This window comes from Argentina silus, assembly GCF_951799395.1.
Source record: "Argentina silus genome assembly, chromosome: 11".
NCBI classification, from domain to species: domain Eukaryota; kingdom Metazoa; phylum Chordata; class Actinopteri; order Argentiniformes; family Argentinidae; genus Argentina; species Argentina silus.
In genome coordinates, this window is record NC_139665.1 from 18,399,794 (window position 1) to 18,424,724 (window position 24,931).

The 24,931-nt window shown below is 40.9% G+C and overlaps 1 protein-coding gene across 1 annotated transcript; it reads right to left on the reverse strand.

The window, feature by feature from the left end:
* Positions 1 to 3,296: 3,296 nt before the first annotated feature.
* On the reverse strand, positions 3,297 to 21,689 carry kcnk9 (potassium channel, subfamily K, member 9; the record flags this gene model as incomplete). Its single annotated transcript, XM_083679897.1, has 2 exons — positions 3,297 to 4,204; positions 21,101 to 21,689. 2 exons carry the CDS (start codon positions 21,687 to 21,689, stop codon positions 3,297 to 3,299), a joined length of 1,497 nt encoding a protein of 498 aa, XP_083536023.1.
* Positions 21,690 to 24,931: the final 3,242 nt, after the last annotated feature.

Genomic DNA, 24,931 nt, shown 5'->3' on the forward strand with positions numbered 1-24,931 from the left:
GGCGTGTGTGAGAAGGAGGCTCATAGTTTTTATTCAAGTGTGTTATGGCTTCACCTTGGTCATGTGACCCGGTGAGTCACCCACACCAAATCATGCACACACAGGAAAAAAAAACATACAAACGTAAATGGTCATTTCCTCTCTCAACAATTTGCTCTTTCCCATTTATTGAAACGAGAAAAACCCCATACCACTTTATGTATTGACATCAGGAGTTAGAATCAGTTTCAAAACCGTGACACAAAATGTCAATTCGGTCAGCATGATCTTTGAACCAAATTGATGCAACATTGTCATATAAGGTGGGATGCAAACATTATAATCTATTTAAAGAAATATATAGTATGTTATTTGTTCGTCAGACCTAAGGAGACTATTCTATTGCAAAGGATATATTTGAAATAGACAAATGGAGTACATGAACATTAAATTATACAAGTAACCCAACAGATTTCTAAAGTTTTGTGTGACACAGATAGTAGTGCAATTTGTGTCTCTTCATCCCTGTTATAGGACAACATGGCACTGTTGACAGAGAAATGGACAGCAATGGAGAATTCTTCCACTTTTGCTTGAAGGCAGGACATATCAAAATGAGGAATGCAGAAAGAGTGCCAATCACCATCTGAATCCACTTCCACATGTCATGCAGGTATTGTTGCTGCTGTGCAGCATGGAGGTAAGACGCCAAATATGTTATCAATAGATACTGTGAGTGTTGAACAAAGTGGATAATGCACCAGTTGATATCGAAGGCTGAGAGCACAGATTGAAATGTAATCCGTATATTCTCTCTCTGCCATTAATGTCCAGTAAGAACACAGGTTGACCTTTCATGACAAACCAACTCCAAACCAACTCCTTCTGCACCTAGAGTGCCGTTATGTGAAGAGTAATTTTGCTTGCAGCTCACGTGGAGTCTGAGTTAATTTGTTTGTTAGTTGTTTAGAAATGTAGACTGTGAAATAGCCAGGAGTTTTGTTGATATTGATAGTCACCACAGTGGTACAATCAGCCATTGACATGCTGGTACTGTAGTTATGTTTTACAAAAAGCAAAAAATACTGAATGTGTTAAGAAAAATTCAAAGGGCTAAATTTCTCAATACACTCAATCATACAGCAGGGTATTGTTGAAAAATATAACTTTCATGTCATTAATGTCATTAATTAATATGTCTGTATTGATTGGGGCAGTAAGTGACGATGTTTGACACAAATCTGCTGGACTATGGGCTTAGAGTACATTTCTACTTTGGCTTGGGATGTGTACAATGTGTTCGGTGTTGAATTTGCGCCATATTCTCAGGTGTAAAATGTGCCTACAAGTGGCGAAACATTGAAATGTTGTTTCGTAAAGGCACATATGCTAAACTGTGTAAAAATGCTTATGCATCTGAGCGTTGGAAAGGCATTTTTATTCCAAAGGATATTTTGAATATTCATATTGTACAGTATATAAATTAGTCAGTATTTACACACTTATTTCCATGCCTGCAGGGAGCATTTACGAACCTTGGACTGAGGGTCATCTGAGGATGTTCATGTTGAAAGATCTTAGACAACTTATTCAATACAAAGAATTAGATCCATGGCACATACAAGGGAAAAGGGGATGTAAATGACTTGGAAAAGGCTTTGGTTTTATTTGCCTTGAGTATCATTTGATAACACCTAGCTTCAGGATGCATATAGGAGGTAATGGACAATCATTGGCAGACTCATTTGGCACATATTGTTGTTTACAAATCAATGCCCAAAATCTAGTCATTTCTTTAAATTATAATATTTAAAGGATTTATATTGTTCCAGTATGATAGCTTCATTATTGTATAGGCCTAACTCCAATGCAGGTCTCTATGTTTGCTGTAGACATACTGTATCTCAAATGCATTTCATTGTTACCTTAACTTAAATGGCATATATTGAATGTACCGATTCCTAAAATAGGCCTGCCATCAACATTAACATACTAACAGAATTGCTCAAAGGTCTACTGCCCATTTATGGCTCAATAGGCATCATTACAGGAAAGGTGTAGAGCTGCTGAATGCCACAATGTGCTCTGAAGCCAACCACACCTATCTTTATCAGACAGGAAGCTTCCCTTAGTAAGATGATGCATCTCAATTGCCTTTTCCTGGAAAATGAGTACTTCTTTAGAAAATAAATTGATATGTATTGTTTTGTTTGGCAGATGCATTCGCATTTCCGGGATCTCATATGTAATTTGATTTGGGGAGCAAACCTAAAAGGCTATCCATTCAAAACCTGAGAGCAAAGGTTATTGTACAGTTTTTTTCTCAACGAAAAAATTGGAAAGCAAATAAATATTTAACACTATACATAATTGCTGGAATTACTTTAAGTGGCAAAATAGATAAAACATTTTTTAAATCATTCTTATTATTATTTCAATCAAAATTCTATTAAATTGCAAGGTTATTATGATTTTCCCCATTTGTCAATGCATACCAATCTCACAAAGTACATGCACTTATCAACTTTTTCAAACTGGCAAGCCTAAAAGTCCTTGCTTACCCCTTTCCTCGTCCTCATATTTTACACAATCTGAAATTCAGAAAAAAAACATCTATAGACACATGTACCATATATGAAAATCTGCTGTTTAGAAAAATAAATACAAACAATGAAATAAAGTAACCATGGCACACTAATTATATGATATCTAATGCACATGCTAAGATTGGCAACAATATTTTGGCATGATGTTCTGTGACGAAACCATTTCAAATTTTTTCCTAGATATAATTGCTTGTAGAAAATAATACCTGATGCTTTTAAGTCATTTCAAATTCATAATTTCTCTGTCTGCAGTGAGGCAATGGAATAGTACACACCGTACTGTAACTGCAATCATTTCAAGTTAAGGTGAAACAGGCATACTCCTTTTCAAAAAATAATATCTCTCCCATAATGCCAAGTGTGCATCATTTGGTATGTTACCAAGGTCAATATATTACTTTTGTGAGACGGCGATAAGGAATGGTAGAATAAGGTCTGGTGGTTTTGTTTTGTATTTTTCAGATGGGCCAGTTTGCTGGAAAATAAGTATCCATGCTTCATGCTTTGTGTCCCTCACAAGAAAACACATTTTGTGTCCAAGTTTGTTGTTTAGTCCCAACGCTCCATCTTCTACCCGCAGCCATGAATCCTTTATATATTCTATTTATATCAACCAAAATAAAAAGTGCTAAAATTAGATTTGGTTAGGAGCAGCATTGGAGATGCATTGTTCTTAAATAAAATAAAAAGCTAAACATTTTCTGTATAGGCTCAGATGGATTTCCTTCTCTTCATGAGTCGGTGATTGTCCGTGAAACTGTGGAGGCCTGGTGACACGGAGCTGATGGGTGAGGGGAAGAAGCTGTTTTTCAAGGTGGTGGGTGAGATCTCCTCAATCCTGTAGGAGACCGAGTGAAAGTACTGATGGGGGTTCAGCTGTGAGCTGAAAGAGTTCTGGTGGGAGAAGGCACAGCCCATTCCTCCCCCTCCCCCCCCTCCCCCTCCCCCAGAGCTGCCAAATTCGTGTGAGTGGTAGTGCATGCAGGAGCACACAGACTGCAGGTCCGTCACCTCCGCCCGATACTGCTGCTGCTGCTCCAACCGCCGCCGCCGCCCGCGCTGCAGCGACTCCTCCTGGATGTGGATGATCATGCTGTTCCGGTTGCCCGCCAGCGACGCCCGCTCCTCAGCATCCCGCCGCTCATCTTCACTGTTCATAGTCAGGAAGCGCAGGACCACCAGGTTGAGGAAGGCCCCGATAACCGTCAGGCCCACCAGGATGTACATAAAACTGAAGGCCACGTACAGGGGCTTTCTCTGCAGGGCCCGGTTTTTCTGCAGGGCCACAAAGTCCCCAAAGCCTATAGTAGTTAATGTGATGAAGCAGTAATAATAGGACTGGAAGAAGCTCCAGTCCTCGTAGTGGGAGAAGGCAGCAGCCCCGATACACAGGGTGCCGATGCAGGAGAAGAAGCCCACTGTCACCATGTTCTCCATGGACACGTCGGTGATGCGCATGCCGCAGCACTTCTTTATGCGCTTCAGGAGGTACTTGACAAAAGTGTTCATCCTCTCACCAAGACTCTGGAACATGACCAGGGTCAGTGGGATCCCCAAGACGGCATAGAACATGCAGAAGGCCTTCCCTGCGTCTGTACCTGGAGCTGCATGCCCGTAACCTGCAGAGAGAAAAACAAAGCAGAAACAGTGACCAGTATGCAACACCAGCGTCATTAGAGATTACTGTGTGGCTCTGTGTAACACCCGAAGGCTGGATAACTCAAATACTATTGTTGACTGTGGAATATTCTGCTTTTACAAAATGTCGTAAACAAGATATCCTGCTCTTGTTATTGCTTTTAGAATTCATTAGTTTTGTTATTTTCAACGTCTTCATCAGACCCACCACTTCCCGGAAAGTAAAATGAAATCCCCTTTTTGGCTTTTGTTTACAAATTTGTCCAAAACAAAAACATTTCCTGAATGGTACCCAAAATGGGTATTGAATAAGAGCAGCACAACACAGAAATGTGTCCAGTAATTAATCTTATTTGGCCCAAAGATTATTTAGGGTTTCCAATTAGTCCGAACTTTCCTCCCCGGTCCTTTGCGCTGGAATAGAGTGTGGGAACGAACGTAGGAGTTATTGGATGAGAAAGGAGTGGAGTGGCCAATAAGGCTTTTAGCTTAATTAGACTTTATCTTTAGGCCTTAAGTTGCTGACTCACACACAGACTGTACTGGGCTTTTCAAATTCAACCTGTGCTGGTAACAAAAGAGGTATTATCTTTTGTTTATTTCCAGATAAGAATTATGATTGAATCTACATAGCTCTAACAACATTCTATACACATTCTTTTCAGTACAATATATATACAGTAGCTCTACATGAATGAAACCAATATTGTTTTCTGAATACGGAAGAATCAATGTCATTTAGATATTTCTCCTCTGCCCCCACATATACTGTACAGTACAGTATGTAGCTCCTCATAACAACCAAAACCACAGCCAAATAACACCCACCTATATAACGCCCACCACTCTCATCCATGCAATTCTTTTGAAAAAGACACATTACTCACCTATTTAGATTTTTCATGGATGAAACCTGAGCTAAGTTCATTCTGTTTCGTGCCCCTTACTATTGATTTCATATGTTCGCTGATGGCTGTCCGCCCACTCAAGCACATGTGCATGGACTATCTTTATATACTCTACACTCAATCAGTCTGATTTGCAACTAGCAAACTGCATTATTACCCCAATGCCTTGTAGACAAACCTAGGTGTTCCACCTCAACAGATATACTTGTAATGGAAGTATTCCATTGAATTGTTGGATTGACTTCTAAAATTATTTTTCAAACTCTCCTCAAAGTCGATTTTATTTGTCTCTCTGTCTGCATGTATTTATAGTATGTGCGCGCGGTACATGATGGTGGTGCTTCTCTTTGCATCCTTTGTATTCTAAGGAGTTGTGTGGCTGACTTGGATGTTATTACCGAGGGGGTGCAAATACAAATCTCACATTGTCAGTAGAAATGTGTCCTGCTCCACTTTGCAGCACACATCAATGAACCTCTGCAGCTCTATCTCTCACTATAACACAGAGATGTGAATTAGAATCTGTTGTCTGTGCAGAGCAAAGTTGAACACCTGCCAAGTTGTATTGAAATGAGTTGTATGCATTGGGATACACATTGGTAAGCTGACGGCATGCACTGCAGTCTCACTTTTACCATACAAATCTTAAACTGAGACGGTAACCTTGTGAACCCAGAGCGAATGTACTGATTTCTTGTACAGGCTCCACAGTAATGGGCACAGCTCAAGAAGTGCTTCTTATATTCTCTTTTTCATTTTCTTCTATTCCTTTACAGAATCATTTTAAGGCATTCAAATGAAATGCAATGGGAAAAAATGGTGCAATGAAAATGTGTTCTTTTTTTCTTCTTCTTTCTTTTCTTTTTTTCTTTACAGGTGGAGCAATATATTTCTACAGTCGACCATGATCTCATTTAAAAAAGGCAAGATTGTACAAAGCAGAAAGATGGCTGCCTTACTGTTTTAGTAATGAGTCTATTAATATCCATCTTTCCTTTCTGAGCCAGCCTGTTAAAATGCCTCTTTGATGTTGTTGATTGGATACTTGGTTTTCTGTTGCAGTGCTGGACTCTGTCGTCTGTTTGTCCTGTTATAGTGACTCTATTATCAATTGTTGTCAAGGGAACACCCGCATTTGTTCTGCTGAGAAAAGACCTGTAATGCACAGGTGCATGCATGTTTGTGGACACTGTGTGTGTGTGTGTGTGTGTGTTCGTACGTGCGTGCAGTTGAACATGACCACTTACAAGACCAAAACATCAACAACTTCAACTTAAAATTGGCATTCCTTTGATGTTAGTTATCATGCTATGAATCCTGTATCCCCTCAGACATCGAAGGGCTTCAAGTCAATGAGAATAGTTACATTGTCCAGCATGGGGTGCCTAATTGCACTACTACAGTACCATCCCCTCTCATATTGGTAGTTGTAAATGCGACCTCAGACCTGCTCCCTCCATCTTTGCTAACCATATCAAGGCCTCTCATTCCCAGTCAGCAGACAATTGTGAGCCAGATCTGGCCTTGTGGTGGCACATATGGCTCAGTGCCGGAAACAGCAAGTAGTATATGGACCAGTCCTGGTCCGAATGTGGGGGGGCTAACCCTGGATGAGAGTTGGCAGTATGTTCATGGGCCAGCTCTGAGAGATCTGGCCCTGATACCTTCCTCTTGTTACTGGGCCCCTTTTGGTCTAAATGTGGAGGACTAGTACTGTGTGACAGTTGGAACTTTGCTTATGGGCCAGCTCTGGTACTGTATGTGGTGTATGGCTCTCATGTAGGTCTGAATGTGGGGGACCAGTAGTAGGTGAGAATTGGCAGTTTGCTTGTTGGTCAACTCTGGCTTGAGGCATGTAGCCCAAATAATTTACTGTCGTTGCTTGGCCACTTTTAGGATTTGCTAAGAAATGCCCCCAAAAATTAAGCTGAACATACTGTGTGCACATTAAAGCCTGGGTCACACACAGTTCAGATCTTGTCAGTTGGGCTAAGAATTTATCAAACCATAAAAACGGGTGTGGGTACACAGAAGTGACAAAATATGACATTCATAACTGAAAGCAGCAGTTTGTTAGTTTTATGCAGATTTTAGCAGTTTTTTAGCTTGCCACAGTCAAATTTATCAAAACCATTCAAGATGAGAGGAGTAGATAAATGGTCTTTGTATTTAGAAATACACAGACCATTCACGGAAATCTACTCAACTCATCAAATCTGAAATAAACTGACAATCTAGTTTTCAGTTACAAATATTCTGTGTTATAGATTTCATCAGACAAACCATCTGTGTCCCAGACTAAGACGCTTTTTTTTTTTACGAATACAAACTGGTAGCACAGTTTGCATCAGTTTCCTCTGACTTCCAAAATGCTCCCCAACCACTTGACACATCCTCCATTTATAGGAGAGACCCAATTAGACTCAGGTGTGGCCAATTAGGACACAACACATCTGATTCCACTCCTTAAAGCAGTATGTAAGATATTCCCGCTGGGACCATATATACTGAAAAATGTATGCGCTCACTGCAATGTAAGTCGCTTTGGATAAAAGTGTTAGCTAAATGGCATATATTATATAGATATCGCCTTAGTGCAATTTAGTGGGAGTTCCTTGGCAGGAGGCTGAAGGCCAGGCTACTTACAGTATGTATTTGTTTAGATTGCTGTGTTGCTTCTAAACTGGGTAACAAAGTGTCCTTGTAATTAGTCATCTGCTAAAGTTTTTTTTTTATCATTGTCTTCAATGTTTTTCAGTTAAATTGTAGTTAACATGACCAGAATGGATGTAGTTAGTTTCTGATCTGCCCTTAAGTTAAATAAATACCCAGCACAGCTTGGATTTGACCTGAGTCTCTGTATTTTGTGTGGTGAGTGTGTTGAGTCTCTGTATTGTCGCTATTGCCCTCCTAAATGCACAAACTATGTGCCTTCCATTAAATTATATGTTTGTGATATTTAATGGTATAATTCGATGGATCCATATTTAGAAAGTAGTCTTTGGGCCAGGAGAAACTTATGCTTTAAACAAACAACTACTGCTAACATCAGCTAATTTTAGCCCATGCTAACAAAGAAATGTGCAAGGGGCGTTCAACCAAGTTTTAAATCTACTTAACTTGATTACATGTGAATTTGTGGTGATTTAGCCACATTCGAAACTTGGTCAGTATTTCCATAGCACCTTTTTTTGTTAGCAGTGGCTACAATTAGCTGAAGTTCACATTGGCTATTTCAACAAATCTAAATGGTTTCTCCTGGCCATAGATGGGAGCCAGAGCCGGGCCATTTCAAACAAATCTGAACAAATCTGATCTGGACCGTCATTTCTCTGCTGACTGGGTTGGCATGCACACACAGATAGGTTAATTACTCCACCAGTATTAAGAAGTTGCTTAAACTCATCTGTTCTGGAGGTTAATCCACCTCAAATTATATCAGTAACCGTGCAACATTAATTGTCATGAGCCATGGCATTTTAATGAAGGACAGGAGGAGGAGCATCGAGCAGAGTCAGAGTACCTTGTGCTGCTCCCTGTCCCTGCCAGCCACCACACTGACAAGACTGTGTCTGAGTCTGACTGTCTCTACGCCCTGTGTTAATGTAGGTCTACCGAACAGACCTTAAACAACGTGGGCCAATTGCAACCAAACTATCTGACTTGCCGATCAGCTGAGTGCTTACATTCAATTATTAAATCCAGGGAGGCAGGAGAACACGGGGAGAACAGCGGATGACCTGCGATGATCAGCTGCGTGGCAAAATTTAATTCACTTGTAACCAAAAAGCCGCCCAAATTTAGCTGAGGCAACAGCTAGTCTGTTAGATATTCAAGGGTAGGTTCGCTTTCATAGCAGATGACGGGGAAACACGGTCTCAGACTCTCTACCTCCCATCTGAATTACCAACCAATCAGAAATCACAAAGAGGTCACCTGGCTGAAGTTTGATGAAGTTAGAGAGGAATAGGCAAAGCATATACATTCTTCAATGAAGTTCATACTACCTCCGATAGTAAAATAACCCATGTTGTAATCGTTCTGTAAGTGTTCTCACTTATGAAATAATTCCTAAGGACAAAATAAGATGAATGAATGAATAAAAGCTTAATATAGACCTCTCATTGGTCAACCTCAAACCAAAGGGGGTTGATGAAATGACTACACATTATTGTAACCATGTAGCGTCCACTGGAGGGGGCATTTCGCTTGCAAATGTTTGCTAGCAACTGGATTATCTAATAAGGAGATGAGCCCCAGGTGTATTGATGCTCTAGTTGCAGGGAAAATCTTGGTTGCAGTTATGATCATCTCTTTCACACCTGTATCTGATTTAACAAGAGACCAGCTTATGGTCATCCCATTCAGAATGTTAGATGACCATAAACTGTTGGATGAATGTTGCAATTCACCCAGTCTTACTGTCTCTGCGCACCATGTTAATGTATGTCTACTGGACAGGACTTTAGACAACATGATTCTAAGAATTTGCCAGGCTAATGCTTGCTAGGTACAAATCATCAAACCGAGACACTGATGAAAAAAATACACAGGAAAATTCTTTGCCTCATCACCAACACCAACAGAGGCATGGACTCACATCTCCTGGTCTGAAGTGTTCTGATTAGAATGAGGTACAGTATGTGCCGTAACTGATTTGAAGCAAGTCACTAATCGGAGACAGAGGAAAATCACAGCATTGATTTAGCCTAGAGAGAATGATGACCGAAAGGAAAGACTGAACACTGACTTAAAACGTACTGTGCCTACAGTGAAAATATACAGTGAAATGTCTCATAAGCTCTTTATTACTGTAACTCAACTGCGTTTCACCTTATATTATATAATTAATAGCCTAGTTTCTAACGTTGTTATTAAGGGCCTACAGTGTATAATTGCTAAAAGTATTTGTGCTGCAGATTAATCATTCTAAATTACACTTTGACCAAGGTACAAGATACGACTTTCATCATCTCAGCTAAGAGGCAAATTACTACAAGCACATATCTTTTTGATCATTTTAATCATTCTGGTACTACACACACACACACACACACACACACACACACACAAACGGGCATGCAAATACACACTAAGCTACAAAGTTACCTGTTGTCCTAAATTCAGATTTGATCACGACTGTGCCATCTCATACTTTATCACAAAGCTATTTTGTCGCCCGCCACTCTCATCCTCTAGCATCCACTTTACCTCTGGGCCCACATTGCCTGAGAATAATTTCACAGATAACATGAAGGGATGGGTATTAAGCAAACGTGACTCATGCCTCATCTAACAACAAGGGAAATCATAATTCCATGTTTGATTTAAAAAGGATGTTGTGCTGGGAACAGTATTTGATGTCTGTCTCATCTGAGACCTGTTTGTTTTAGTCTTCTCCTGGTGCCAATCCTCTTGGACAGGCATCAACTGTGATGGCTTCAATAGAAATGTGCCTGGAAGAGTACACATTGGGATCTGAGGTTACAATGCTGCAGCACAGCACTAATGCAAAGTTCATTGCAAGGTACTCAGAACAGGGGTCAGGCTGGAGATATTACCATTTCATATTGAAATGTATTATTTGTTTTTGATGTTTCGATCGCATACTATATATTTGTTCTTTCGGGCTTCATTGTTGTCATGTATGTATAATTACTGGTGCGTCTTGTGTATGGTTAATGTAACATTATAAGGTCAAGCCAAACACAAAGTAGTGAATGCCTGCAGAACGGTAAACAATTTGTGGTTATGCTTTTTGGGAACAAACAATATTTACTGTCCTATGGTATCTTTAGTGTTATATATTATCCTTTTTGAGGAGATAGTGAATGGCATGCAATAGAGAGAAGGACAGAATGAGTTGGCAGAACAGTGAAAATGCCTCAACTGGAAGCTATTTATAGAAACAGCTACTTAGGCATTAAAGAGAGCTCACCAATAAACAGTTGGGGTATGTGTTGATGGGATTGTCAATAATGCAAAGGTCAGTAATTAGTGCTGCTCATGGAGGCTTATTTGTTATTAGCTGACAATCTTGCACGGGGATAGCGTTATAGATTTCTGTTCACAAAGGCATTATTGCCTCCTTTCAGAACAACACAAACAACATAGTAGATTTCGATGAAAAGTTAGAGATAATAGTCCTCTCTCTGTGCCTTTATCAAACACAAACATGAGCTTGTGCGTGCACTTACACACACACACACACACACAACCTTCTACTTGATCATGCCCAGTCAAATGTTTGAAATGATCTTGCGAGAGAATTATTACTGAAAATGTTTGATTTACCCTAGTAGACAACTGAGGTTAAGGATATTGTGGAGAGAAGCGGGTTTGCAGATGAGAGGATTTCAGGTCTTTTAGTCTGAGTTTTGAAGTACTTCAGCTGGATGTGGCTCCAGGGATGGATGGATGTGCGTGTGACGCTACTGCCAGTCAACACAAAAACCAGATGCTCTGGTGAATCACCCTTTTTCAGATAAGGCTCTACCGCTAGGCAAGTGTGGAACATTTTGAATTGGTGTGTAATTATTCATCCCTGGACCTGAGCTGAATTAGGTTTGAAGATGACATAGTGCCCTCCACTGACTTGTGCTTTCTCTGCTGCTCTGTTGATTGCATGGAGCCGTATCCCCCACTGGGCAGTCTTCAGGCCTGATTAACAGCCATGGCCTCGGAGCACCACTGTGGAACATTAGTGAGCTCTGTCTGTGTGGAATATCACCCACTAGTCTTACTAGCTGTCCTCCAATACACTCTTAGAAAAGTTCATTAGAACCATATTGGGTTCTTCAGTTTGTCCCCATAGTGGAACCCTTTTTGGTGCTGCTGTAGGTAGAATCCTTTGGGGGATATAGACTTGCACACACTTCCCGGCAATGGGTGCCGGTCCAACTGACGTAACAAAACAGTTGTGCAGACATAATACAGTTAGAATCAAAGAAGAACCAACATCACAGATACACAGGCAAAAGAAATAACAGAAATTCACAATTATCCACAATGCCCTTGCAACAGAAAGGAGCAAGTTTGCATATTTGCTAGGGGAAATGTGGGTAATTGTGAATTTCTGTTTTTTTGTATTGCATAATCTCACTAACCTATATACATTTGATGTTGGTTCTTATTTGATTCTAACTGCATTTTTTTTTCAGATCAAAATGGTTCTAGGTAGAACCCGAACCCTTCTGCCAAGAACCCTTCTGGAACTTTTTTCTTTGCCGTGTCCCTCAACTTGGCTCTCCCTTGGTTCTCACTCTGTCCTCTGTGAAGGCACACCTAATGATGCTCATTGCCTGGCATCACCCAATAGGGCCATTTAGTGCTGCTAGGCAACAGACGTTGGCACGCCACCTCCCCAGAGACATCCGTTTTGTGTCTGGTCTACCCCCACACTCCTTGTAATGAGGACTTATGTGGGCTTAGTCTGTAGTTAACCTTGCATCTCCGATGACAATGATGTACTGTGCAAGTCTTGTCATCATTTTTTTTCTATGTGGTTTGGGGACACATTGGAGTGCAGCGGAGGGCCTGGTAAGCCCTGCGTTGCTTGTCAACAGGCTCTTATGTCTGTGCTGCGGTCGTCCGACAGGTGCTTTTCACTAGTGGTCGCCAGGTGGCCGCCACCCTCTTGACTCTGACAGCCTCTCTCATTTGTCTTAGCCTGGCCCCTGTGTTACCTCTGTCTTCTCCAGCTGGAGAGGGTGATCACCTAGGCGCTCAGCATGCCAGACAGACCCAGACACTGCACAGGGTGGAGTGGGAGGGGGGAGGGGGAAGGGGGAAGGGGGGGGGGGGCAGCGGGGTCAGCGGGGTCGACCTCTGGTCACTTGTCTCTGTTAAGGCTACAACATAATCAGACGCGCTGAATTTAGCAGTATCTTTTATCTAATTCCATCAATTGACTGACTGCTAAATTTGGCTGTTGTTCTGCCTGCAATTCCAGAAGTGCCTGGAAACATTTCATAGGGTTAATTCTAAATGGGATGACCATAAACTGGTCTCTTGTTAAATCAGATACAGGTGTGAAAGAGATTATCCTAATTGCAACAAACATTTGCAAGCGACATGCCCCCTCCAGCGGACACACTAAAAGGCCTAACAACCAGAATAAGTGTGCCTTTCATCATAGTTTGAAAAAATCCTACATTTTTGTAACTATTTCATTGAATACAAATTACAATTCAAGATAATTATGGTAATGATTTACATGTTTCACGTTTATTTTCTCAGTCATTGGAACTAAAAACAATATTTCAAAATTTTGCTTATGTAATTTCAATTCACTTAACATTAACATAATTGAAAATCAATTCTCCTTTGGCCATAACTTTGACTTATGCCTACTTCATTGTGGTGAATTGTCCTGATTTATGGTGTTGCAGGGCCTATGTTTTATCATGTAGCTGTCAATTTGTGAATTAAATCTGGTATGATGGGTTTGGCTTTTATCAATTAATTCATCTGATTCATCTGATTATTTCACAAGTGAGAAACGATTATGAAGTGGATTCTTTTACTATCAGAGATATGAACGTCATTCAACTTCAGCCAGGTGACCTCTTTGTGATTTCTGATTGGTTGATAATTCAGATGGGCGGGGGTAGAGAGCCTCAGACACGGCATTTCCCGCCATCTGCTATGAAAGCGAACCTACCGTTGAATATCTAACAGACTAGCTGTTGCCTCAGCTAAATGTGGGCAACTTTTTGGTTGCAAGTGAATAAAATGCCTGCCTCCCTGGATTAACTAACCAGATGTAAGCACTCAGCTAATTGGCATGAGCCAATTGTGTAATATCCTAGAAACAGACTTGGGTGTTCAACAACTGTAACTACACAATACATTAAATTCTATGTAAATTTCACCACATCTAAAAACACGATAACTCACAACTATTTCCTTTTTTTTTTTTTATGTTTTACTGTTCAGTTACATCCGTTTCATTCATTCTACTCAACTGCTCATGTCTTAACATTTGTATAACTACACACACACACACACACACATTCTATACACAGTCAATGCCATTCAACGCTATATACGTGTAACTGGATACAGCCAACTATAACTGCCCAGTGGATTTCCTATGAGAGACATATTGTCGCAGAGAAGCCAGAAAATGGCGTTTATGGGCACCGCCATAGCGGTGGAGTGGAAAATAAAATTTAAAAAAAACTAAAAAGAAAAAACGAATATGCTTCTTACGTGGCTTTTGGGCTATGTCTCAGGGAGAGGACCTCATATAATAGAAAAATTGGAAATAATATAAACCCAAATCACAGTGTTATCTTGATAGATGGAGTACAAAGTTAAACATTGGTTTCAATGGGAAAACATGCTTTTTGGCGCTAGCTGCAGTTCTCCCCATGGCCACATGGTATCCAGCCGGCTTCAACATCTCTTGGCAGGATTGCTCCCCTGTGCTGTGAGTACAATGTTCATTAGCCTTGAGCTTTATTTGCTTTTCCAAGCAGTCAAAATCTACTGTACAAAAGCTCTCCCACTACTTTGGCTATATTTGTTTTCCAACCCCAAGGGAATCTCCATTTACTATCAAAGACATCAGTTGTAGAGCACAGCGTGCACAAACCACCTCAGCTAATTTCATTCTACAGTTCTGTGGTAACTCATACAGTTAAGTAGAACCCCTTAACAAATCACATTTGAATACAGTCATGTAAAGAAGGAAAAGTAGGCTACAGAGAAACAGGAAAAAGGATACAAAGCCACAGCAACCACTAACGTTAGGCTGTGAATATCTGTTACCTGTAAAATAATTAATATTACATTGCACCAATGCAACCGCCAGCAGTATAACCTATGTTGCTATATAGAAAACACAACACGACAACAAACTGCTGACAAAAAAAACATAAAAATTAGGAGGAGAGAAAAAACATTACAGCACCACAAACAAGAGGAGGAAAGGGTTCCAGAAGGGAATGAGGCAGACGTCAGTGAGCCAGGTATTGTGGCATGCTGACTCACAGAGCTGGGTGGCCATAGTGAGGAGAAATTAACTTCATGGATCAATACCCTACTTGCAGCCAAAGGATAAGCGCAGGTGGGCTAAATGTCACAGCTCATGCTGCAGCGCCCACTTGCTACCCCCAGACAGCTTTGTAAATGGACAGAGATAGTGTTTGTAATAGTTCAGAGCAATTTCCTTTTGGAAAGAGTTCAAAGGTCAATAACCATGACAAGAATTGACAGCTGTTCACAGTGGGTAACCAATTCAACATTTGGTTTTTGTAAATGATACGATATATTAAAAAAAAAAACATATCAGGTTATGTTGTGTTGTATAGGCTACACTATGACTATAACTTTCAGTTTTTGTTAAAAGTAAAGCTCAATCAACATTTAAAAGCACTTCTGATGAAGGTTTGAAATGCATGGTATTTCTGGTCAGAGGTGATTCTTCATATGCCATTAATGGCTGGTTGAGAATCCATTAGTTTCTGCAGTCATATTTCAAGTCAAGTTTGAAATTTCACAACTTTGATCATTTATTTCCTGGGTCCCTTACCAAACTCTACTGTACATATGTTTTAAAGGAACTATGCAATATTTAATCTGCATATATCAATATTTAAAATAAATAACTGCGTCATTTGTATTTATAATTCATAACGGTGCCCCTTTTCAACCAGTGCACACCAGTGTTTTAGGATTCCTGCATATTTTGTTGCATTTTTCATGAGTAAGCGGAGGGCCGAATGGGGATATATAAAGGTTTGATAGGTTCATCTTTTAACATGAACGTTTCAAGCCAGGGTTCTTATGAAATAAGTAATGAAGACCATTGCCATTAACACAAGCCTTTTTTATCCCAAATCGTTTTTTACAGAGCTGTTTCTTCCAGCACTTGTTGATGTTCTTCAAATGTCTCGGTGCTGATGGGCCAGATGCTTCATTTGGGGATTTGTTTTTCTAATTCTGGTGTTTGTTTATGTCACGGGGTAAGGGGTATAGGGCGCCAGTACGTATGCCAAAGGCTATATTTGATCACCACCTGAGTTCAAGTGGGGTTGAAATGGGATGGAGAGGAACACTGCATGGATGATTTTATATACAGCACTAGAACTGTAAGAGCTGAACCCTCTCCAAACTAAATGTCATTAACCTGCCCAACAGTAGATTAATAATCACATTAAAGTGTGTTAATGGAATTACATTAGAGGATAATGACAAGTAAAATATTCAGGATAACCAGTGTTCTTAATTTCAGCGATAGTACCTCTCGTCCTCATGAGGCACATCAAAAGTGTAACTCTGTAGACATCTTTGGGCACATATTGAAAAGTCTAGTTGATAGTGACAAAATGTTGTACTGTACAGTGTATCTGTGAATGGTAGTTAGTTATTATATACTGTATATTGACACGGACCCATTTTTCATTGTTATAAATTTGTTCCTAAATATATTTAAAGTGTCCATGATATGTTAATAAATTATCCCTCTCTTAACTGTAATTCAAACTTCACAATGTAGCCTTGCTTAATTAATGTAAAATCAAGGAAAAAGGCTTGAAGTAATTTGCATGAATCAAGGTGAAAGTAAATCTATCTATTAAGCAATTTCTACACCTTATTCACAACTTTTTACAGTTAGGAATGATTACCTTGAGTGATAGTACTCTACCTATACTCTATGTAATGACCACAAAGATGAAACAAGCAACACATGTCAAGAGAATCCTCCTTGTTGTGCTCCATCATGTTCAATGAGCCTCTGGTCACTGAAGGGCCAGGATTCACACTGGAAATGCTACTCCTCAATACAAGCAATAACGTATGACACACACACACACCAAAACAATCACTGTCAAAACCACACAACCCCATCTTCCTCCAGGGCTCTCCATCGAACAATCCCTGTCAGGATTACGGTCTGGAGCATGTGCTAAGAGATTGCAGCTGAGGAGGGAGAAAGTGCAGCGGTAAAGTGCCTTTGGCTGTGGTGAGATGTCAATCAAAATGGCAGTATATGCTCTACCAACTGTCTCGGTGCAAGATGCTATCATTCTGGCAAATGAGATTCAAAGGAGTCAGTTGTGTTTCCATGCTGTTCCCCAATCAGTCATACCTGTTCACCTCTCTGCTATACAAATGGGAAACATATGGCCAGAGAAAACAGATGACAAGCTCTGTTACATGCCCCTGATGTTGGCAACGGCTTGGCGTCCCACTGACTCTCATTAGGGAATCTGTAAACGTTTTACCATCTCATGAATGCATAATGCCTTCGTAAGTACCAACCAATATGACATGACGACACTTCAGATCATGCATAATGTACACACATTCATTTGATTGGAATTGCACACCTGATCTTGGGTCCAGTGTGTGGCTGCACGTCAATAAATAGTTGTGAGTGTCAATGTAACAGGGTTGTGAGTGGTACACCTCAAACTAACATGAATTGGAAAACTCTACTATGGGATACAACATTTAAGAAGTCTTCCTTAAAGTTAAAGTTAAAAACACCATTACATGAACGATAACTCTCATCTGCAGAAACAAGCTTGACAGATGGTTCATATAAAACATTTTAAGTTAGGTGACAGAAATTGAGAGAGAGAGAGAGAGAGAGGGAGGGAGAGATCTTTACAATGCTGAGGTCCAATTCAGTGACAGCAAAGCAAGGTGTTTAGCAGACACTGTTGACCTGCCCTCTCTTATTGTTCTTAACCTCAGCATACTTTATTCATGTGTATTTAAAGAACATTGTAGCATTGTTGTTGTTGTTGTTGTTGTTGTAGTTGTAGTAGTAGTGATGGTGGTAGTACTAGTAGTACAGTAATACTAAACAGTATTGTGGTTAAAAGAAGTGGGCAGACACTATCTTCCAGAATTGAGCAGGTATTCATAACCCAAAAGCACAGAGATTCAAAGAGCGTGTTCTTGCCACATGAGGGCTATTGTTCAGAAATAAGAACGTCAGTGCACTCAGGTACACATGCTAGACAAACGGGAGCCTTCTCATGCATTCTAGCAATACATGAATTGCTTTTTGAATTTGTTTGAGTGCAGCCATTTTCTTGCTATATTTTCAGTGAATTAACTCTATATGCCTGTTACAGTATTAAAAACGTTTGGTTGCAAGTGCTCTGAATGACGGAGTGCATTGTCTAATAGGTTGTGTCTCATGTCGTGTTTCACTAGTATACTCCATTAGTCATGAAACAAATACGCGGCATGATCTAATCACAGTACACACATCCCTGCTACTAACTACAGTAAGAACACCATAAGCATATCGGCACACCAGGACACATACATATATTTGACGTGAATAGGCAACAAAATTGAAAACTGGTCAGCTCTTCTTTAACTATCTGTCGATTTACACAGATAAAGCAATTTGCAACAATTTGACTCTTCTGACTTGTTGCTTCACATTCTCTGTATTAACCTCTCCTTGACCGATCTGTGCACTGTTGGCCTATCCAGTGAACACCAATGGCCCGAGCATGCGCGGCCCTAACGTGGTGTTGAGTTTCTCTAAGACAGGACCACAAAAGAACCCTCAGCTTTGCCTCATGCTGTCTTTACTCAATGATGCGCTAGGACATCAGAAAAGTGGTCACATTCCGAGCAATTAGTCCCAGAAATGAGGGGAAACAACTGACTGGGCAATCTGGACGGGTGGAAACGTGAAGTTAGAACGGCAAACATAATCAAGAGACTGTACACGGTGTCTCCACGGCAACCGGGGTTCGCACCTTGCTACAGCTGTTCTTACATCTGCTCACACAATCTCACCTTGTCCTCTTTTTTAGACTGATTGATCTAATTTTAGCTCCCACTCAGTTGTCAGTTTGGTGGTGGTGGTGGTGGTGGTGACGATGACGATGATGATAAACAACTAAGGGTCCAACGTCTTTTATTTTATTTTATTTTTTTTACATATGAATTTGATTCTATCCTTGGTGCCCAAATATTGCCTTAAGATGACAGAATCCATCTTAAGTGATGGCTGAGCTCTGTTAACAGAGAGTTCCTGTACATTCTCACATGCAGTAAACAGAGACACGGGGTCTGAGCAGAAAGCCTAGTACTGAGGTGATAAAAAAACATGACATTCAGTTGTCCGTCCACTTGTGGATGTTGATTTTGCTGACCCGTGTTCTACACACAGGGAACCATGAGAGGGGTTCTCAGGGTGCATTTGACCCCTCCTCTGAAGCATTGAGCCTGCACTAATATGAACAGCCAACAATATGGAGGCCAGAGTATTGTCTTACGACAGATAGTGACTCCATCCACAACTGATCTGTCTGTTATTTATAGATATATTATCTGTAGATATATATCTGTGTGTGTGGGTTTGTGCGCGTAGAGACAGGAATGATTGAAATGCTTTTTTTTGGTCGACATTTACAGCACATTGTGAATTCACAATGAAATGAACCAAGAAGGATATGAGCTCCAGAAAGAGCTGTGCATATAGCCCACAGTCTATTGTGGAGGTCAAAGGAGGCCTTGACTACAGTGCATGCTTTACTGTTCATGTAGCCTGAGCTACAGTGCGCCTGCAAATGTTCAGTCTCTGAACAGCCATTTTATTCATATACTGCTGATCATGTCATTTTACGCACTACTTACACTTCGAATGTACAGTATGGGCATAGGCCTCCACTTGTTGCATTCGCGGATGTCTCTCACACGTGTAGCACACGTCTGATATATTTTTCCTGTCTTCAATATGTTTTACTTTGTCACGTTGGATACAATGGCTGCCCTTTCGTAATTTGGCTTCTGATCCTTTTGGACCTGTGCGTTAGGAGAGAAAGGTTATGGCCGTTTTAGTCATGCATTTCCAAGCTCAGGTCCTCCCTTATGACGTGGCTGTCGGCAGCTAAACTCAGGAGCTGTCCTTTCAGCACCACGCTCATGTATTGCAGCAACAGCTGACGGGACTTCAGATACTGATGGCTCCAGTTTTAGATTGTGTTGACGTGTTATAGACTAAATCACAGCAGTTGCAATTAAGTCTGATCAAATTAAAGCGAAAACGTGGGCTAACAGATTCAGCTTTTGTTGCAGAGAGTAAACAGTACATAGTTACAGTATAAAAATAGTTACAGTATGTACTTGAAACACTCCTTTCCACTGTGAGATTTGATTGGGTGTCCAAATATGCTTGACTTGTATCTGAGTACCTTGGATCAGCAACTTGGTGATGTATATTATGATGTACTTGAGTCAAGGGAATTGTGGCACACAGGTAGGGGAGAGTCCTTTATCATTTAATGATTTACTGCTGACATGTACAGTACATTGTTTTCAGTATAGGCTTGCTCATAATAAAGACGTAGAAATGTAGCTGATTTGTAAAAAATTATTTACCTTTATTTATCCGGGTTACTCTCATTGAGAACATCTATTTTTCAAGAGAGGCCTGGCAAACCAAAAACTAAAATAATAATTCAGTGAATAAATCAGAACTTAGCAATGCAGTTAAAATAATTGAGTTTTAATTGAATTTTATCGCAATGTTGTAAGGCCTAGTAAACGTGTTTTATGGTCTATAAAGTTACTGTGCAAAAATATGCTGCTCACATTTTACTATTAAAGCATGTGTAAAGCAACATTTCGCCATAACATATCATGAACACACCATAAACATTATAGACCACATACTGTACAGGCCCTATATATTTCCTCAAAGATTGATGTTGGGGAAAAAAACACACGACTTGGGTTAATGCTGGAAAGCCTACATGTTGCTCGACAAGTTTTTGAAGCACTTGCCTGCGCACACAACATGTTCTTTAGACTGTATTTGCGCCATATGGAGTGGTTTTAAGTGTTGTAACTACATAAATGACATAATCTCACGCATATTCACGACCCTGACTGCAATTATAAAGGTTATATTGCCGTAAAATGGCACTGTCTTGACAGTGGTGTGCGTAATCCTGTTACGCAATTAAACTTCAAGAGTAGACTCACCTATGGTTGTTATGACTGTGATGGCAAAGTAAAATGATCCCGCAAATTTCCACTGGACCCCGGCTCTGTGGGGTTCGGCCTCCATAATGATGGTCTCCAGTTTTCGATAGTCATCCTCGCTAATGTTGTATTTCCCTTGGAGACGCTTCTCCTCAGCCTCCAACTGCTCTTTCTCCCGCATTTCGAAATCTGATTCCAGGGCATCGAACACCGCGGCCCCAACCAGCAGGTAAGTGAACGTGCAGATGATCAGGGACAAGGTCCGCACGTTCTGCCGCTTCATGGCCACCAGGAACCGGCGAGTGAGGGGCTCATGTCCCCTCGGATCCCCCGGGAAGGCGCAGCAGTCGGGAAAGCGTTGGCAGCGACTGGAAGAGGAAAGACAGACTGGTGCGTGTTGGTGACGGTGGGTGCGGTGGATGCTGGAGCAGTGGAGACGGCTGTGATCCCTGTAACAGGTTCCCAGATTCTGCTCCTGGTTCGCAGAGAGACACAAGAGACTGCTCGATCGCCGGGACCAGGAGCCCTGCAGCCGAGAGACTCTGCGCAAGACCTGCCCAAACCAAGTCCTCCCGGTGCGTAGTGCCATCAACAAGCAGCTACAAGATTTCCCTGTTGTTTTGTGATCCAAAAGTCAGCGGTTTTAACTGATTAAATGACACAAAATGGTGAAATGTTACAATCTGTTTGTTGTAAATCTGTAATTACTTGACGTGGTGTTGTCAGGTTGTTTGCGATGCATTTTCCGAAGGCTAAAAGAGATATTAAAAGATCCAAGTGAGCTTTGATGCGGGCAGGGCATCTTTTCGCGTTTGCTCCCAAGTTTCTGTAAGCACCAACCTGTTCATCGCTGCCTCATCCTCCTAAGTATGAGGCTATTTCGAACGACCATCCCCCATTTGCACAGAATCAATTAAGTGTATATATAATCCAGAAATAAAGCTTACAAATAAAATACATCTTCATTAGTAGGCTACTTTCCTTTGATTCACAGCACAATGTGATTTGCTGAGTCGTCGATAAGACGGGATGGTGAATGAGCAACGCAGCGGAGGATCTGAGGAAAAAGGCTACTCACTATATTTGCGCTGTGGTGATCTGGACCCAGGCAATGATCACAAATTGAATCAAACACAGCGCAGAGCCTAATACTTGTCCATTACATCGGATCATGTTGCCATGATTTATGATAAAGAAAAAATATTCCAAAACATTGATTGCAAGAGCAGCCTCGTCATCAATAAATCAACATCGACAACAGGTTCCATTTCAGAAGTCTTTCCCAGAATATTGCAGTTTTTTGCCTCAAGACATCAGCCTATTAGGACACACTATCACTGTGCAATAATAACCAGAATCAAGCAGACCTGAAAGATTGGCGAAACATGCAGAATTGGAGACTTCAACAAATCCACATCATTCATGATCCTGCCTCACTACCCGCTGCGCAAATTATTTCTCCGTGGGCTGCCAATCAACTTCAGTTGATTTAGAAAACGAGTCGGTTTTCCTCTGTTAGTTGAAGTTACGCGAGGCCTCGAATTAATCTACTTTTCATGGGATAGAGGCACTTTGATGAAGCCACACATTCATGTAGGCTTCCGATGGTGAGTTTTCCACCCCAACGTTATCTTGCAGTTACTCTGATATACGATTCGCGTTTTGATGTATATTTGTCATTCTAAGCGATTCCAATTGTTGGACGTGTTCACCTCGGTCCATCCCCAGGGCAATTCTGAAAAGATACCCCCACCCTCCCGCGGCGACCACTCCCACTCATCATATTAGGGGATGAGGGGAGTTTACTTTGAATCACATGGCCTCATGTGATTTCAACCCGAAAGCCAATGAAACTATATATCGTATTCCGTGCGCCAACAAGTAGCGTCGCTGTCCAAGGTACTGAACAATCCAGGCTCGCATGCACCGCGCTATAGCACCTTGGCGCAGTGGATGAATGCCTCGGCTTTGAAATGGATATTGAGCCATGACCGAAAGATCCTTTTTGGTGCAGCTCCTGCATGTAATTTATTATTATGAAAATGTCATTACCTTATCACAACAATGAAATATACTGACAACAATTATTTCAACTGCATTGCTAAATTCTGATTTAGATTTAGGCCTATTCACTAAATAATAATAGTTTTTGGCTTGACTCCCATACACACAGGCCTAACCGATCTAAGATCTTATTCACTATGCTGTTGTCCATCCTTCACCTGCATGTATTTGACATTCAAATGTAGACAACCCCCACCTCCTCAAATTCCCCTTTCTATGAAACATCATACTGACAAAAACATCATTGAATTTTCAATCCAAAAGCTTTATCAAGACTGACACTCTTCACAATGAAATTTTGTGTACGTTCTAGGGTTAAGATGTTGGACATGATCAAGTGCACACAGTCTCCTAGCAAAACGTGCATGCACTTTCGTGAGAACAGTAAAAGGCCACCATACTGTTCTTATCTGTACATTACTATAGCATGGAATCTCCATGTTTCCACGATGCAGTACTAAAGGGTAACAGAAGAAAATAAATAAATAAAAACTACATTAGCAATGCAACTATGTCGTACTTCGGTGGGGTTAGGCAGTATTAGGCATTAACTTTGAGTGGTTAAGGTAAAGTTAGGGTTAGGTTAACATAAGATTTCAGTGTATTTCAGTGTATTTCATATGGAGCACACACATTTGTGCCAATCCTTCAGCGAACTCATAGAGGGTTTATCAGTGGAGGGTTTGAACATAAACTCCCCTTGAACTATACAACAGTGTACTGCAGCTTAACTGTCAGTGAGCTTATTTGCCCTCTCTCAATCCAATCCACAGGTGAACTGTCATAACTCTAAAGTTTTACACTTCAAAGCTGATATGCAATATTTGTGGTTGCAGGGTACCATTTCACTCTGTCTTGGTCAGGATTGAATGAAAGCTCACAGTGATGTCGAGTCGACTACTGAATATCTATTGTCTGAAATGTTTTGTCCGCTGTGTTCTCATGAATACTATACTGTAGATCCATAGTTAAGGCTCACTAAAGTTCATCAACCCCAGGTGAAGGCTTGTTCTGTAGGGTCTGGGTGTTGGCATTGGCTTCCTCTGCCCCAGTGTAGTGGTGGTATTCAGCGTCAATTTACAATACTCTTATTTGTATTTTGTATCCCTAGAATTGTCCCATAAGTGAAAAGTCTGGGAATACAATGCTACAGTAACAGCACAGCTGTGTTGTATATTGAGGTTACCAAGACTCCAAGGCTCTGGTCAGAGTGCAGGGATAAACTGCTCTAATGTTTGGTCATACTGTGAACCCCTGGTTACACAGAGCATGTCCCGGGAATTTACCAGTAATTTACCGTTGCTGTTGTCTGTGTAAACTGACCTGGGGTAGGGCATACCACTAAATCTTTTACCTGTGGCAAACCTACAGTAGTCATGGTCCTGGTTAAAAGCCGATCAGGGGTCTGTGTAAACGGAGCAGAGGTGAAATGCAGGTATGCTTATTTGCATTTACATCGAATTCCACTCTGCCCTGTGCCCCCCCCCCCCCCCCACACACACACACACTCTCTCCCTCCCACTACCGGCATTGCACTGGTGTATGTAAATAGGGTGACCTGGGTAAATCATAGTAAATCAAAGCCTGTGTAAACAACGTTTCTGGCATTTTACCTCTGTCTCTGTGGAAATAGGACTTATGTTGGCCATTAGTCTACAGTATGCTGCAATCTTACAGAATGTGCTTCAATAACCTCCTATGTTTGCCATCCTTTGAGACTCATTGGCATGAAAACGATTAACATATTCTACCAGTTTGATTAAGTGT